The sequence below is a fragment of the Anguilla rostrata genome, chromosome 2 (genome assembly GCF_018555375.3).
Source record: "Anguilla rostrata isolate EN2019 chromosome 2, ASM1855537v3, whole genome shotgun sequence".
Lineage (NCBI taxonomy): Eukaryota > Metazoa > Chordata > Actinopteri > Anguilliformes > Anguillidae > Anguilla > Anguilla rostrata.
In genome coordinates this window covers 49,200,714-49,217,911 of record NC_057934.1, presented here as the reverse complement: position 1 = coordinate 49,217,911, position 17,198 = coordinate 49,200,714, and the positions used below count along the sequence as shown (strand labels likewise).

At 39.1% G+C, this 17,198-nt stretch overlaps 1 protein-coding gene and 1 long non-coding RNA gene across 8 annotated transcripts; one reads left to right on the top strand and one right to left on the bottom strand.

The window, feature by feature from the left end:
- Window positions 1-1,224: 1,224 nt before the first annotated feature.
- Window positions 1,225-16,774, top strand: tmc5 (transmembrane channel like 5). Of its 6 annotated transcripts, none has more exons than XM_064322747.1 (22): window positions 1,225-1,397; window positions 2,909-3,067; window positions 4,027-4,247; window positions 4,424-4,513; window positions 8,403-8,516; window positions 8,990-9,092; window positions 9,493-9,574; window positions 9,990-10,244; window positions 10,391-10,533; window positions 10,685-10,823; window positions 10,959-11,111; window positions 11,305-11,471; window positions 11,732-11,807; window positions 12,008-12,105; window positions 12,200-12,295; window positions 12,409-12,484; window positions 12,786-12,919; window positions 13,484-13,663; window positions 13,856-13,934; window positions 14,122-14,223; window positions 14,748-14,790; window positions 15,342-16,774. In XM_064322747.1, the coding sequence occupies exons 2-22, from the start codon at window positions 2,994-2,996 to the stop codon at window positions 15,473-15,475; spliced, it is 2,559 nt and encodes an 852-aa protein (XP_064178817.1). In that variant the 5' UTR covers window positions 1,225-1,397; window positions 2,909-2,993; the 3' UTR covers window positions 15,476-16,774. The 6 variants fall into 6 exon arrangements, with proteins under 6 accessions (XP_064178817.1, XP_064178818.1, XP_064178816.1 ...); XM_064322748.1 differs by having other exon boundaries at window positions 1,225-1,628; window positions 2,929-3,067; XM_064322746.1 differs by having other exon boundaries at window positions 1,225-1,628.
- Window positions 12,116-15,720, bottom strand: LOC135248287 (uncharacterized). 2 transcript variants are annotated; one of them, XR_010328403.1, is made up of 3 exons: window positions 15,614-15,720; window positions 15,357-15,471; window positions 12,116-12,947 (listed from the first exon to the last, which is right to left on the bottom strand). It is a non-coding gene; the product is annotated as an uncharacterized LOC135248287 (long non-coding RNA). The 2 variants fall into 2 exon arrangements; XR_010328404.1 differs by having other exon boundaries at window positions 15,357-15,468; window positions 15,614-15,676.
- Window positions 16,775-17,198: the final 424 nt, after the last annotated feature.

Below are 17,198 nucleotides of genomic sequence, written 5' to 3'. Positions count from 1 at the left end.
TTCACATTCCTCAATGTAATCCATTTTGTTGATTGAATTATCAGAAATGAATTAAAAAATGTGAACAAAATAGAGATACTCTTCCATCCAACCAGGAGAATCTGGTCCATTGTTATCAACAGTTGAAACTTAATTTGCATGGACTCTTTGTTGAATGTATATGTGTATTGTAATTCATGACTAAAGGTCTTTTCTTCTGACAAATGAGAGTTTGTCAAAGGGGTCTAATACATTTATATGGTGAATTATGGATTGTCACTATGTAACAGTTCTGTGCCAGGTTATATTCACTGCATTAGTTTTGTAATAAGTATTAAGAAAATCTTTCAGGTTCTTGTCAGACTCAACTTCAGTTCAACATAACTTAATTTTAACAGGATTACCCACTCAGTAATAGCAATAATGAAAAAGGCAGATAATTTTACTGCTCATAACCTGGCCAATACATACCTACAGCGAAGCATGTGGTGGCAGCATCATGCTGTAGGGATGTTTTTCAGCAGCAGGAACTGGGAGACTAGTCAGGTTCGAGGGAAAGATGAACAGAGGAAAGTACAGAGACCCTTGATGAAAACCTTTGCCAGAGCGCTCAGGACCTTAGACTGGGGTGAAGGTTTACCTTTTAACAGGACAATGACCCTAAGCACACAGCCAAGACAATGCGGTAGTGGCTTCGGGATACGTCTGTGAATGTCCTTGAGTGGCCTAGCCAGAGCCTGGACTTGAACCCAATTGTACATCTTTGGAGAGACCTGAAAATAGCTGTGCAGTAAAGCTCCCCATCCAACCTGACAGAGCTTGAGAGGATCTGTAGAGAAGAATGGGAGAAATACCCCAAATACAGGTGTGGCAAGCTTGTAGCATCATACCCAAGACTCGAGGATATAATCACTGCCAAAGTGCCTCAACAAAGTACTGAGTAAACGGTCCGAAATTATGTAAATGTGATATTTCAGTTTTTTATCTTTTAATAAATTGGCAAAAATTTCGAAACCTGTTTTCGCTTTGTAATTAGCGGGGCATTGTGTGTAGATTGAGAATAAAAATGAATTGAATCAATTTTATAATAAGGCTGTAATGTAACAAAATGTGGAAAAGGTGAAGGGGTCTGAATACTTTCCGAATGCACTGTAGTTTGCATATCGTCTCTATGTATGCCTAGCAAACATATCAACAGGTGTTACGGTTGAACAGCTTCGCACGTCTATTCAAAATTCACAGTGCTCAGCCAAGACCGGCCGACTCGGCTCAACCACCAGTTTAAGTGGTTGATCTGAATCAATTCCTGGACTGGAACACAGAGGTGGCGAATGAGCCAGCATGCATAATGTAGGCGATTCAAACCGGACTTTTACCTGGGATTTACGACTTTGCCAAAGACCCACAGTTCCGGGAAGGTAGGACACCAGGCTACGATTTTCTGTCAGCAAGTACCTCATAAGTGTAACGTTTATCTTTAGTTACACTTTAGTACCTGGCATGGCGATACGCAGATTTTAGCCTGCTAAATGTAGCTTAAATTGTTAACACAGCGTTATTTAAACTATGAATGATTCGGTTATAATGTACATGGTATACTAGTAAACTGTTTGTAGCCAAAGAAGACATTTTCCCACAGAAGAGATTAGGTAAGATGTCTCAGTTGTATATACTGTTAATTTAGCAAGTGGTCTTTATTACCTAATACGTGCCTAATTGTCCACTAATATGGAAATGTATCAGAGGTACTTCACCAATGAATGTGTTTTGTTTAATGTAGAATTAACTGTGGTTGTTGTATAGGTCAATAACGTTAACATTGTTTTAACATTGCAGTCTGGTGTTTTAATATGCTGAATAAACTGGTTGTCCGGTGTGATATCAAGACGAGAACACATATTCTAGGCTACTGCTCCGTACTCTCTCTGTAGTGAGACGAGATATATTACATGCATTTGACATAGCCTGTACTGAATAACGAATTAAGTTAGTGAATAGCTAGCGTAAAATAATGACTTAATGTATAACAGAAAGTGAACGTCCCTGTTTGGTATTGATAGGCTATGGGTGAACTATTGTTGCTGTATTTAAACACACAAAAAATCATTTTGATGGAGGAGGACATCCTGTTCAAGGATTACCATTAACCACTATAGTGCAGTTTTATTTTGATGGTTATTAAGATCATTCATTCAAATAGCCTAATCGACTAGTAAAACAGCCGATTGGGCATTTCTTACTGTGAGAATAAAAACACATATAAATAAATGGAGTATGGCCGTCTAATTTGCTCTAACACTCTTAGGGAACAGTACCACGGCCACACACACAGCAAAATACAGCAGCGTGCCAACAGAGACTGGTGCCAGCACGTATCCCAACAAAGAAAAAAGCTTTCTGAGTGCACGGGGAGATAAAGACTTGCATTCCTACTGACTGCGCGTATATTCAACAAAGCCAACGTTGCGGACGACGTCAGCTTTTCAAATTAATAGAACTGAGCCAATTTGAAACGGAACGGCGTCCACCGTTGATATTTACAACACACAGAATCCGCCCCCCATTTCTGGCCCTGACTATATACATTGACATTGAGGTATTCAACTGTTTTCATTACTGAAACTCAGGCTATTGTGGAAGAAATTGTATCTTGCTGATTAAACTGTAATGAGGGTTGCCTGGGATAGAAGGGGTGTTAAATTACCCAGAAGTGCAAGGATGCGTTAGCATTTAGCGGGCAGACATGGTGTTTTTCTATGTGTTTCGTCGTAATGCAATGAATTTGATGAACGTGAATGCTTCAATTTCCATGTAGCAATCATTTTCATATTTCAAATGTTCACATTTTGAATTCTGACCAATGATTATCATAAACAACCCACTGGGATGACGGCAAACTCTACCAACTAATACCTGTAATAAATCCCAGGTTGCATGAACATTGAGAAGGGAAAAGATCAGAACGAGAAAGAAGAAGGAAAAGTGCACTGAGAAAGGAATCGAACAAGGACTTGATGTCGTATTACAACAGAGAAGGACTATTCAATCCTGCCTACCATGACAGTGAAACTCTGGAAATCGACAGGAGGTTAGTCTCCAAATGGACTAATCTTTTCTAGTAGACAAAAACACATAATTGAAATGCAATCTGACTATCACACTGTAGCCTTATTCAAAAAGCTTGCATACTTCAGCAAAAGATGGCATGTTAGGCATAGTGATCTGAAATGTGACTGTAGCTGTGATGTAGCTGTGTTTGCGTGCTCTTATTTGCTATAAGGACACCTAGTTAGGCAGCCATGAGTTTAAAACAAGTGCACTGGCTTTGTTTTATTTAAAATAAAATAAAATAATTCATTTTTTTAAAACTAATTTTCAAAATAAGAAAAGAGAACACAAAAATATATGGATGGGAGGTCAATTTTCAGACTGAATTGTGAACCTCCCTAGTTGCTGTATGTAAATAAAACAACATGAGCCAGATTCAACCTGAACAAAAAGGTTTTTTTAATACTAGCTGTTCATCTAGTGTTCTCAGTCAGATGTTATTAAATCCTCTAAAGAAACCAAACTGTGCAGTTAATATTAAATAAAAAAAATAGAAAGTAAAAACAGTAGATAGACTACAGTGCTGGTCACACCATTGAAAAAAGATGAACAAAAATACTGAATTTTATATATATATATATATATATATATATATATATATATATTCCAAATCCTGAGTTTTGCTTAATTCTCAAATGTGGAAAATATTCTGCTTTAATAATGATTTACAGAATCAAGCATTAAATCAGTCTTAAAATGAATACACAATTTGCATAATAGCACCAAATATAATCTAATTATTGTTCTGTAAACTTTTGAAGGAAAAAATACTGAAGATTTTAGCAGGTGTGTTACATTTTAATTCCTGCCAGAAATATTTGAGCTTCTCCTACTGTTTTGGTATTCTGTTATTTATTGTTTAAACAAAAAAAAAAAATGTTAACTATTATACCTCCAGTGCCAAGTGAGGACAAAATACCTTCTATCTCATTATTATAGCCCCTCCAGAAGGTCTCATCATTACAATCCCTATGATCGGGACAGTGAGCCCTGGCAAAGGGGCTTGACAGACTGGACACCTCCCGAGGCACTGCCCCGCTACAATGAACAGGGCAGGTACCCCGGGGACAGTGGGGAAGGGAACTGGAGGCCCACAGACCACATGGCAATGGGCCTCGTTCCCCACCCGAATGGCAGCCTAAGATGGCAACATAACCAGGGTGAGTGAACCACACTTGTATTAATGAACTAATTTGTGGGTTGGAAAGCTGGTCAGGATGAAGAGACTGCTGTATCCGCATGGGATTGCTGAAGGTGTAAAAGTAAAGTGTATCCTGTGTGTCATGTCCTGAGCACTGCAATAAATATCCTGTATGTCCCTATCTCCTGTATTTAGGTTCAGTTAACGCTGGGTACCAAGCAGATTCTGCAGTGGACTACATTACACCCCCACTGGAAGAACAGCCACCCTGGGCTCCACACATGGGTGAGAAACAATAATCTCTCATGTAGACAAACAAATTTTTCCAAATGATTCTGAATTTGCTTACAGTGTCCAGAAAGCTATTTTTAAACAAAGGCATTGCAAAGAATGGATATGAATGACATACACGTCATATGGAAGACAGAAATGAGAAACAGGAGGAGCCCTGGCTCACCCACTGCTAGTTACCACTAAAAAAGTAGCGCCAAACAGACTTCAGCATTTTTTTCTGGTACAAATCTAACAAACTGTAGCATTTCTTTTCATACACTGTTGGGAGTGCATCTGAAGTTGAGAATATTCATGTACTGATGAACGTTCAATATTAATAGATAAGCAGTTAAATCAAGGCTACCACAGCACCATCCCCAACACACACAGAGATTGCTTTAAAATATAAAGATAGCCATTTCCTGAAATACAATCTTTTTTTTGTCACATGCGGTGACTCACCCCTGAGAGGAACAGAAGAGATGAACAAAGAGAGATGTGGTAAACAAGGATTAGACTTATATTTCTTTGCATAATTCTCAGAAAAAGAGAGAGCGCACAAAGAGGTAGAACAGAAAAATAAATACAGCTGCAAGCAGCAAGGGGGCCAAGCATGCAGTCACAAATACATATGCAGATGAAAAAAACATGCATATGCATATTTGTAATGAGACGCTTAGTCAGCATAGCAAATTTCGAATGTCTGCAAAAAACAGATTTTTGTGAATTTTGTGAAAAAAAACAGCACACCCATATGCAAATCAATCAATCAAAAATGTATTTATAGAGCACATTTCATGCAAGTGATGCAGCTCAATAGGCTGTACATAAAAATAAAAAAGGAATTTTAAAATATTACAGAGGAGAAAATATAAAACAGTACAAATGGTACTGTGACAGTGCGGGTGCTGGGACCCAGGCGCAGAGTGGGGGAAGGAAAACACGAAACTCAAAAAGGGAAAATTAAAAGATTTTAATAACACAAAAAGGCAAACACAAACAGGGAACAGGCAAGGCCACAAAGGGCAAAACTCAAAATATTCTTAGGAACAAAAAATAAACAAGAACAGAACTACACTAGTACAGAAAACAAACGGCAGAAACGCACAGAAACACACAAGCGGAAACAAAGTAAGAAACACAAACCGGTCAAAAACATAGGCGGGAACAAAACAGATCTCAGGAACAAACACGGGAACAAGAAAATGAAAAAAATCCAAAAACACCAGGACACCAGGGGATAGGCACGAACACATGGATTACGAACAAACAATCAGAACGAACCACAAGCAGGTAAAAACGCAGCAGTACAAAGGGTCTGAAACAACAGATGTAATTGGAACAAACACAAGAAACCAGAACATAACAAACATGGAGCAGATTTGATGAAGTGATGCAGCAAAGCAGTACATAAATAAAAGGGAAATTCAAAATATCAAGGAGAAAATTAAATAACACAACGAGACAAGGAGGCACCAATGAACAATCAGCACGGAAAAGGAAAACGAACAGCAAAAACAATAATAAAATTAAAAATTAAAATTAACACAGGAGCGACACAAAAAAAGTAGTATACTCGAGCAAAAGAGAAACGCAGCACACAAATGGAAGGTACAAGAGTATTTGATAGTTCATGTATTGTTGTACATACTAGCTTTAGTGGGTTTTTTTTTTTTTCTTAGTAAAGTAAAAGTAACTTTCAAATTTGTAGGGTAGGCAAGAGTTAGAAAAAAGAGATAGAAGAGAGTTGAGAAGGAGGAGAGAGATAACTGATAGATTATAAAGATTATTATAAAGGTTTTGTAAAGTGATAAATCATTACAGATGCAGGTATAACATGAAAGAGAACACGTTTGGCTGACACACAAAATCACACATCTTTTAAAGTATGTGTGAGCAGAAAATATGCCTGGGAGGGATATGTTAATATGGTGTAGCATCCTGTCTGCTACATTTCCCTCAGTTACAACTTTTACAGCTTCTCCATGTCAGTTTGACACATAGGCCCAAGTTTAATTAAAGGTAATAAAACGTGAACAAATGGAAGATAATCTACAAAGAAAATGCCTTCGTGGTCTTTAGGTATGAAAATGATTGTCCTGTCTTGAGATAGAAGTGACAGCTACAAATTTAGAGAAAGCCAATGTTAAGCCTTGAGGATTGCAATTATTAAATAGTAGATTGTTCCTATAGCCAAGATCGTAAATTATTTATTAGCCTGTGTATTTGCTGATTTGTTAACCCTCATTTATCAAACACTTCTCTGTACTATTCTGTACTTTTCTACAGCAGTCTCATTGTTATTGATGCTAAGTTGACACAGAGAGGAAAATACATTCCAAATGGACCATTATTATGTTTTACCCATTGAGATAAAGGGCAGAATTAGGGATAAACTGAGGAAGCATGTGTGCATGTTTTTGAAATGATATTCAGAGCTTACTTGTACCTTCAGCAATAAGGTAATGTGGCGAAGGAACTATTTTGTTAATGCTCAAAGCTGCCAATAGAATGTGTTTTTTTAAAAACTGTTAATAAGTGACTAATGTTAAAGCCAAGCCCAAGAGTAATAACACATGGTTATGACTGAATGTTTAAAAATGTGCTTAGACATCTAATAATATAAATAGGCTCTGGAGAGATGCATAAACCTTTGCAAAATGATCTGTTTGTGGCTGGGGCAAATCTGGTTAGACTTTAAGTGGCTCAGCTATAAGTACAGTGTCCTCCTCGAGGTCAGTATGACTACTTGTTACTTTTGTGCACTGTAGTCTTGGTAACAGGGTATACACAGACCTGAATGAACAAGAGTGGTGCTGTCCCTCTCTACCATTTAAAAACATTTCCTTATATTGTCCCAGTACATGAGACAGATTACAGTATGGGCTATCGACCTGTGAGTATAGTGATATAGTGCAATGCCAGGAATAGCTTGTTATGCAACAGATTATAAAGTAATTTAACAAATATTAATTACAAATGGCAGAAACACGGCCACTGAAACCAAGCGCTGTATGTTGTTTTTTTTGCTCTAAATGACTGCTTTCGTACAGTACAGTAGGATAGTTCTGTGTGTGGGATTTGATAGGAGAGTGAATGTCTTTATCAGTGTATGTGTTAAAACATATATGGAGCAATGTTTATGATCATAATAAAATGTGCGTCACTCACTGAGGAATCATAGGTAATATGCTTCAAGACTACATGTAATGTCAATAAGCCTCATTCTGTCATTTGAAGTTTAAATATTTTGAAGTTTGATAATAAAGTATTTATAAAAATTGCACTGATGGGATATCAGTGTTCTGTTATTATGTATTGTGAATCAGCTGTTTTTTTTTTAGAGCTTAATGATTTAATTCATAATGTTTGAATTAATTATGTCTCACACTGTAGCATTGTTTTTGTTGAAATCGCATGAATAATTGATATGAATAATATATAAATGAGTTGAATCAAACTACAAGTTGTCATGTTGTCAAAGTAATTTATTTAAATGAAAATGTTCTGAAGGTTTGTATAGTTGTCAGCTATATATAAAAAATATAAATTATTGATTAAGTTTTTGTTTGACAAGCTATCAACTGAACTATCCAACTTGGTGCCCTAAATACGTTTACAACGATGAAATAGCTACTGTAACTTATGTTCTGGAAGAATAGCAGCTCGCATCATAGCTATATGCCTTGAGTTAGAGTATCATAGATTTTCACATAATTTAAACAAATAATTCCTGTCAAATCATGGTCATAATTCTAGGTATACAATATACTCGACTTTTTCCTTGTTAGATTGATTCTGAATAGTCCTTGTCAGTGGGCCAAAATATAACCATAAAATTACATTTTTGGTTTGTAATACAGTCAGTGATGTTGTGCCAATAGCTGTCCTGTGTTGTCAGGTGAGACACTGCGACAGAGAGGAACAAGGAAAATGAGCCTGTTTCCAGGTGGTGGTGTTGCCCTGGGCAGACTGGGCATAACCGAGGAAGACGTCAGGGAAGAGATTCAAAGCGGTGAGCCTTGGGAAACATGTATATACTGTGCTTATTTTGAATCACAGTAGATGTAGGGAATAATGCCACAGGACATGTATTTGCTGCATTGTAACCTGTCATAATGCTGTTTTAATCTGGCTCCTTGACAGTCCCCATTTCCCATCATATCTCCACCAAGTATATTACAATTAAACAGGGAATTATATTACAGATTAAGTTTTGTCAAGAAAATATAACTCCATGGGTAGCACATTAAGCTAATAGCTTCATTTGAGTCAAGAAGATGACCCATCCCATTTCTGGGTTTACCTTCAACAAAGGGAAAAAAAGTATTTTTTTCAGTATCTTACATAGTAGCACACATATGCCCACATATTGGCTTAAGCTTGAAATACTGACTTTCATTTGAAGTATATGCATATACTGAACGACCTATTGGTAGCCTTTTCAAAGCAGCAACATCAGAGAAACTGAAATTATATGTTCAACAGGGGAGCAGGAGTTGGTGAAAGAACTGGTTGCTATGTCATCCAGGGACCAAATCCAAGCCATGCGAGTCCTCCAGATGAGCCTTCAAGACAAAAGACATATTAGGTAAGCCAAGTTGCAGTAGGTCAAAGCTCACCTGTTTTTTTCATTAGGGTTGGCTAAACATTAAGCCCATTATAACAGGCCGAATGCCCACTGCATCCCGGAAGTAAAAATCATGTTTACACAATGATAGGGTGGTTATGCAGTACTGTCATTAACTGGTATCATACCTGTAGTGTGAGCTCACTGGTTAAGTGTTAGTCTCCAACCTGTTCCATCACATAATGTGTTACCAAATACTGTATGCTCATGGAAGTTCCAAGGTAATCAACACACAGCGAAAATATGACAAAATATACATTAGCATGAAATGATTTATGACTGAACTGCAGAAAGAGAGGCTAAATTACATACACAGTTTAGACGATGTTTAGTAATCCAGCACATGTTCCGTTTTCACCAGGAGACAAGTACTTGCTTGTAAGTCCTCCAAGCGGGGCCTCAAGCTGACCTGCCTTACAGACTGCACTGAGCAAGTGTCTCGGGTGAGAAACTGTTGCCTACCGGTAGAACATTGCTTTCTTTTAAAATGAGCACCTCATGACTGCATTGTTGGATGAAGAGTATGGTATTCACAGCCTTGCTGTAGGGTGGAAAATGTGTGGAATTCACAGAAAGGGATACAGTCATATCTCAGATACTCTAGCAATATGAAATACCAAGAAGAGCTGAGATTGAGAGCTGTACTTCAACAGATGAATGGCTGATGGCCTTCCCATACTTCAGTTGCAGCAACAAACACATTCCACTACAGCAAAACGCACATCACAAATCCATGCATATACTGTAAATATAAGGTAGTAAATGTGTGAATGTTTTGTGAATTTTTTAAAATACCACGCTGCCCTATCCTCCCCACTCAAAGTAATTTTACCTGCATGTCTTGACCTGTCCCCTCAGTCCTTCCGTAGGTTTGGAGCCAGCATGGTGTCAGCCAAACAGGCGATGACGCTGTGGCATGGCACCATAAAGGAAATAGGGGGCAAGTTTGGCACCAGTGTCCTCTCCTACTTCCTTTTCCTCAAGTGGCTGCTCATGTTCAACGTTTTCTCCTTCGTGGTCAATTTTGGCTTCATTACTGTGCCGCAGCTAGTGCAGCTGCCCAACAGAACGGATCAAATTAATTTCAGGGGGCTGGAACTCCTCACTGGAGCTGTGAGTTCTGCCCTACTTGTGTTTTATGTCCTGTACTTACTAGCTTCTATGTGTACATAGGGAATATATTCTTATATCCAATTAATTAATTAGAAACAATATGCATTACTCTGAAATATGAACACTTGTAAATGTTTTTTTGACAGGGATATTTCAACCAGACAGTCTTGTACTATGGTGGCTATAGTAATGATATAATTGGAGATCCTCCAGCATATGACATGCAGCTGGCATACTTCTTCACTATTGCAGCTTACCTGGTTCTGTGTGGACTTTCTCTGATCTACAGGTCAGTGGGTGGGACACTGCAGGACAAATGCAGAGAGCTTGGGGACAAGGGTGACAACCCAATCATCATTTTTGATGAATTGCATTGTTTTGGCATTATCATTGGAGCTGTCATCAGTTAAGATGTCCCTGCTACTTTTGATTTTCTGCAGTATGGCTAGATCCTTCCAGAAGAACTTTGTGCTGTCTGCCTCTGGCAATGCCTGGTGTCTCTTGTGCAGCTGGGACTTCAGTATCACCAACGTGAAAGCAATACGTCAGCGCCAGAACAACCTTCGCGTCCAGCTCAAGGTGGTCTTACTTCTTAATTCTATTTGAGAGCCTGACTGTAGTCCGAAACACATTGGAGTATCTTTCCTACAACTTTGATTAAATGTCATTTTTATGTTCCATGTTGGGACTGGACTTGTTCTGCTGTGATCTCAGGAGTCCCTTTCAGAAAAGAACCAGGGGTTCCATATGACCATGTCAGAGAAATTGAAACAGTTTGGGATCCACCTGGGAACCTGGTTTATCTCCACGGGGTTGGCAGCAGCTTGCTGTGCTGCCATCTACTTCCTGTGTCTGGGATATCTTGACGTAAGTCCAGCATACCTGCACAAAACTGCTGAAGCATTATTGCCTCCATGGTCTTCTGATTTGTCAATCAGAAATATGACCAGATTACAGTCTGCTGATTTGTTGACAACTCTGAGCAATGTTATGAGTGCTTAACCCTGAACGTTATAGTAGGTTTTGGTTGGAAAAAATTGACCTTTTCGTTTTTTTGCAGTCGATCAACGATTCTCAGGACTCTAGCCTGCTAACAGAAGCTTCCACTCTTCTGCTGCCCTTTGTGGTCTCCCTCATAAACCTTGTCATTCCACTGCTGTACTCACTACTTAGCAAGATTGAGAAATACTCCAACCCCCGCACACAGATCTATGTCATCATCCTCAGGTGCAGACCGTCTTTCCAACTTTTAAAGCCCTGTTAGGCTTCTCCTTTACAGATGATACATAAACATATTGAAAATATTTATCAGGGTAGCTAATTGTGGCACGGTAGCTAATTTTGATTGTGGCAATTTAGCTAGTTGGCCATCATGTGTAGCTGTGTAATTATGTTTTGTCTTGAAATCTTTAGCACTTAAATGAACCACAAATACCTCGGTGGCAAAACTGTGGAATTCCATGCATTTTATTTGATTTTTTCTTTAGGAATGTCTTCCTAAAGATGGGAATATTGGGAATTCTCTGCTACTACTGGATGAAAATACTTTCTAACAGAATTACAGTAAGTCCATTGTACATCATCATTTATTATTTATACCAAGGGGCTCATGAAGTTTTGTTTACAATCACAGATTTGATGCTTTCTCTCATGTAGGATGGTTCATTTATGGATCTAAGAAGTTGTCAAACCTATGGTTTATACTGCAAATATGTGTTTTAACATGTATTACACCTTACATAATAATTGACTTTCTTTCTCAGTGTTGGGAGTCCATTGTTGGACAAGATTTGTACCGGCTGGTGATCATTGATTTTATCTTCTTAATGTTGGAAACCTTCTTTGGAGAGTTTTTACACAAGTGAGTTGGCAACGTTTTCATATTTTATTACAGAAATTCAAACTGCTAATTCAACACACTAATAAATGTTTCTAAATTTTTTTTCTTGACTCAGCATCATTGGGACCAAGTGTCTGCCAAGTCTGGGGGTTCCAGAATTTGACATCGCTAGGAACGTCCTCGACCTGATCTATGCCCAGACACTGGCATGGTGCGCCTTTTCTTCCCTTTCTGTGCTCACTGTAAAGCTATTTTATCACATTTCCAATCTTAGCATTAGCCTAACATCCTCCGCCAATTTCTCTGTCATTTCCCTTTCTGCAGGATTGGGATTTACTTCTCTCCACTGCTACCAGTCTTACAGATGATCAAGCTGTTCATCATGTTTTATCTGAAGAAGGTAGGCCGTGAGTGGAACTTTAACTCATGTGACAGTAACGCGAACCCTCCGCTGATACAAAGACAATGGCTGGAGAGCTGCGTGCCGTGCTCATGTTACTTCTCTAAAAACTCATTTAAAAACAATGTACTCAGGAACAATAATGCCACTGAGGTAGTGCTACTCAGTGCCATTTTGTAACAGTACCTTTATAAGGTTAAGTACGTGCACCTGAGAAATAAAAAACGCAGTCACGTGCGCGCTGTGTGCTGCGTGTGCCAGCGACATGCTCGGCTTCAGCGGTCTTCTTTCCTCCGCTCAGGTGAGCCTGTATCAGAACTGCCAGCCCCCCCGCCGTTACGGCAGGGCCGCGCAGATGCAGACCATCTTCATTGCCCTACTCTTCATCCCCTCCTTCGTGGGGGCAGTGTCCATGGTGGCCTACACTGTGTGGAGGTATGCAGCTCTGGGTGTGAGGTTAGATCTGGCAGTGTTTGTGAAAGAAAAACACACACACACACACCAATGTAAAATCTGTTGTGGCAGACTGCTAGGTAGTGCAAAGCACAGGTTTAGTTTTATGATGTGTCCCATGGTTTGATATTTTATTGTGACAATACCAGTGACTGAGTGGGACCGGCAGCCCTGCAGGGTGGTGCATTGGCTGTAGTGTGGCCAAAGGAGGAGGGGGTTCAGTTGGTGGGATTTCTTTAATCTCTGTGTGATTGTACTGTACTTAGACCGCAGCTCACCTGGTTGACTATATTGAAAAGAAACATTGGATAGAAAGCTCATGAGAAAGAAACACTTCAGAGAGGAGCATGTACATGTTTGTGCCTTACGGACTTGACTTGAGACACGAGATAGGTCAATAAATACAAGTGTCGTTCAAAATTGTACGAAAAAAAATACAGCATAAAAATGCAGGCAGGATAGAATACTGACAGCACACGTAAACAACCCTGTCATGCCCTCTCAGCTTCTTTATGTCTGTCTCTGCCCTGTTGGACCTTCCTGCAGCCTGAAACCGTCAGCGCACTGTGGGCCCTTCCAGGGCCTCGACACCACTTTTGAGGCTGTGGTTCTCTGGATGGAAAGAGTGAACATCCTGAACCTCCCAGAATCCATGTGGGCTGTTTGGATATTCCACAACGTGATCAAAAGCGAGCTCTTCTTCTACCTCATCAGCCTGATAATCCTGTGAGAATTGCTTCTTGGAGCTTCCTCACCCTGTACATACTGATTGTAAAACAGCTCGTCCACATTTACAAGTGAAATTTTCCATATTTGTTAATAGTGTTTTATAGTCAGTAGCACAGTTTGACAGCTCCAGTGTAATTGTACATTACATTACTAAAACGTCCTCTTCATCCATGTCTATTCTCTTGCCAGGGTATTGATATACTTCTTCTGGCAGATAACACAAGGACGCAAACTGCTGATAAATCTTCTCAGAGAGCAGATCATTAATGTGAGTCCTTAGGTTTTACGTTTTGGGACATTTCATAACTTTTTATTGTTTGAACACCTTTACTTAACAGAAAAAACATTCCTTCTCTTGATGTTCTTTTATCTATGCCCGTAACTCTTTACTGTTCCTCTGCCCTGTTATCTCCTCTTTCTCCTTGCTCAAAATCCGTTTCCTCTTTGCTAATAAGGAGGGAAAAGACAAGGCATTCCTGCTGGAAAAACTGCAGAAGCTTCAGAAAGCAATGCCGACAATGGCTTCCTCCCAACCAGCCTACACACAGATGCCCCAGGTTAGCGGACTTACAGTAAGGATGTTGTGTTGATCATTGTAGCAAGGGATGTTTCTTGTTTGTTTTGGATCATACAGCAACAACTAACATAGCCATTTCCAGGTCAGTAAGCATTTCCTTCACTGAACAATCATATAGTTGGCTGCCTTTCCCCTTGTTGGTCAGATTCAGTTAAGAGAGAAAAAGAATGAATCAGCGAATGTAGTGGGTGAGGAATAGAACATTCTCTAGAGTTTCAGCTTATAGCCAGAGACCTCTGATCAATGGAAACACAGAGCCTGGCAGAGATTTGGATAAGGGGCAGAAAGGGGCTGGAAAAATCTAGAGAACTATTGAATGTTCGGAGGAAAACAAAGCTCTATTGAAGTACTTTAATATGCATCCTTTCATGACAAGCAACTTTCAAATTGTCTACTAAATGGAGGACATAAAATCATTTGATCTATACTTGTTGTGCAAACACAAAAACCCTGTAACACCTATTCATTCTTCTTGCAAAAAATACTTTTTTTTTTCCCTTTCAGACCTATGCCAGGATACAGGAGATTGAACCAGATTATGAGCAGGGTGAGTTCTACCTTACTGAAAAAATAATGAGGAAAAACAAAGGTCTTAAAAATTAGGGCATGATGAATACAGACAACAGCACATCATATAATTATGTGACAGATATGAGTGGACAGCCCACATTCTTCAGACTTAAATATAATTTACATTATATAGTTTTAATCATGGACTGGTAAATGGTAAACGGACTTCATTTATATAACTGTTTTTATATAACTTTTTTTCAGCGACTATGGCTACACAAATCGTTTTACAATCAATGCTTATCATTCACCCATTCACACACACACACACGCACCAGAAAGGGAGCCATGCAAGGCACCAACCAGCTCGCCAGGAACAATTAGTGGTTTGGAGTCTCAGTCAAGGACACTTTGACACTTTTTGCCCAGAGGACCGGGGACCAAACCGACACTTCTCCAAGTGCCAGACCCCATAATCATATTAGTCACCCCATGAACACCAAAGGCATTAATTTACCATACATTTTCTTTGTAATCTTCTTGTACAGTATTAATAAGTTCATGCAGGAACCTGTGTCTGTATGTCAGATTTTCAAGGCCTACCTGGCATACCTCATCCTGAAGAGGGCTCTGGTCCCACTGGTCCACCCATCACCAGCGCCCTGATCCAGGCCATGCTGGCCCGGAAGCAGGCTGAGGAAGATGAGGAGGAAGGCTACTGAAAAAGATTTCAGAAAATTTATGTCCAGGAAATACATCATTACTGGCCTGCCCCAAGACATGAATCCTGTTCTGACAAGAAAAAAACATCCCCAGTAATAAACAAATGGATCCACGTTCCCTGGACTAACATTCCCCACCTTCAGTGCTTTTCATGGTACAGATATTCATGCATTCATCTTTTCAGACATTATCAGTGTCCACTTAGGCCGGTCTGACATATCTGTAAGTGACAACGGTGTCATCCAATGAGGGAGGGTTTCAGTCAACATGTGATCCGCCCCATTGCTCGATGTTTATAATCTGCCTGCTGCTTTGTAAGCAGCAGCTACTCTGCTTAGTTGACAAATTACAGTGTGGGGAAAAAAGGTGGTCAGCTGATTTCACAACTTCAGTGGACATTCACTAGTTGCACCCTCCAGAATGGATGGAGGATGCTGCAGTCATGACACCGGTTGATTGAGCATCAAGGCCTGCTTGATGTACATGATGATGTATTTTTTTGTAATTTATACTAACAAAAAATACCATTCCATTCCATTGGTCCGTTGACCCAACTGTACAGTAACCACTTCATTGTAAGGAAAAATAGAGACACCAGTGTGCAGAAAAAAAAACAAGGTAGAGACTATTTGGACCCTGAAAATGCATGTACAGATATTATTGTAATGAATTTGGATAGAACACTTAGCTTCTTTGAGCCACATACAAGCTCTCAAGCAAGCATCAATATGCAGCAGCATTTATGTTTTAAAGGTACCAACTTGTGATCTGGGAAGTGGCCACAGGTCATTCTCCTTTTTTTCAGTCCGTCAAAGCATCTAAATTCATTAAATGGAAGATAATTTACTGTAAATTGAAACATTGTATGATGTCAAAGAGACAGAGGCCTTTTGGTTAACCCTGGAAATGTTGATTTAGATTTTTGTTTAATATTTATATTGTTCATTCCTATGGATGTAACCAAGATAACACCATGCCTATTGGCTTCTGTCCAACCCAGTCCAACTAAACTGAGCTGGTGGTTAAATGCTAATGTCATAGTTGTAGAGTGGTGAAGCTTCTATGCTTCTGGAAGAGGTTTTCCCATTCGTTTTTGCCATGGGCTGGGGGGCTGTCCAACAGTAACCCTACCTCCCTGAGCAAGCTATGGCCAGTGATGCACTGCTGGCCTTCCCACCAATCTGCACTGACATGGTATTGTTGACCAAGATGTGTGTTACTGTACTGAGAACAAGTGTGTGATTTAAGTTAAGTTTTGTAAAAATGTGTAATTATTACATAAAATATTCATCAACCTATCCTGCTTACCTTCCTCCTTGTAAATTATAGTAGACATTATATTTTGAAGTAAAACAATTTAATATATTAAATACATTTTTTAATTAATGAGAGGTACTGAATTATTTAAATGTTGTCAGAAGTATGCAGCTAGCTTCTTGAAGGAAAACTGGTTTTACCTAATTAATAATATTTAGGTATAAAGATTGGTCATTGTACCTTAGTCTTCATTTTTAAATGGTTATTACAAACAGAAATCTTATTGACAAATGCATTCATTGTGATCCATAAATAAGAGGCAAGTCACAAATGTGTTTTACTACCTACAAAGAAATATCTCTCAACTTCTGTCTCGTACATTTTCATTAAAATTATTGTGCACCGATTTGTACAAATGCATACATATTTATTAATGCACACATCCGTTTTGTACAAATACCTCTT

Excerpts from the sequence above, each read along its gene's own strand:
- tmc5 (XM_064322747.1), top strand. The coding sequence starts at position 2,994 with ATGTCGTATTACAACAGAGAAGGACTATTCAATCCTGCCTACCATGAC. Across the intron at positions 11,472-11,731 it reads ATCTATGTCATCATCCTCAG|GAATGTCTTCCTAAAGATGG; the intron begins GTGCAGACCGTC and ends TTTTTTCTTTAG. Across the intron at positions 13,935-14,121 it reads TCAGAGAGCAGATCATTAAT|GAGGGAAAAGACAAGGCATT; the intron begins GTGAGTCCTTAG and ends TTTGCTAATAAG.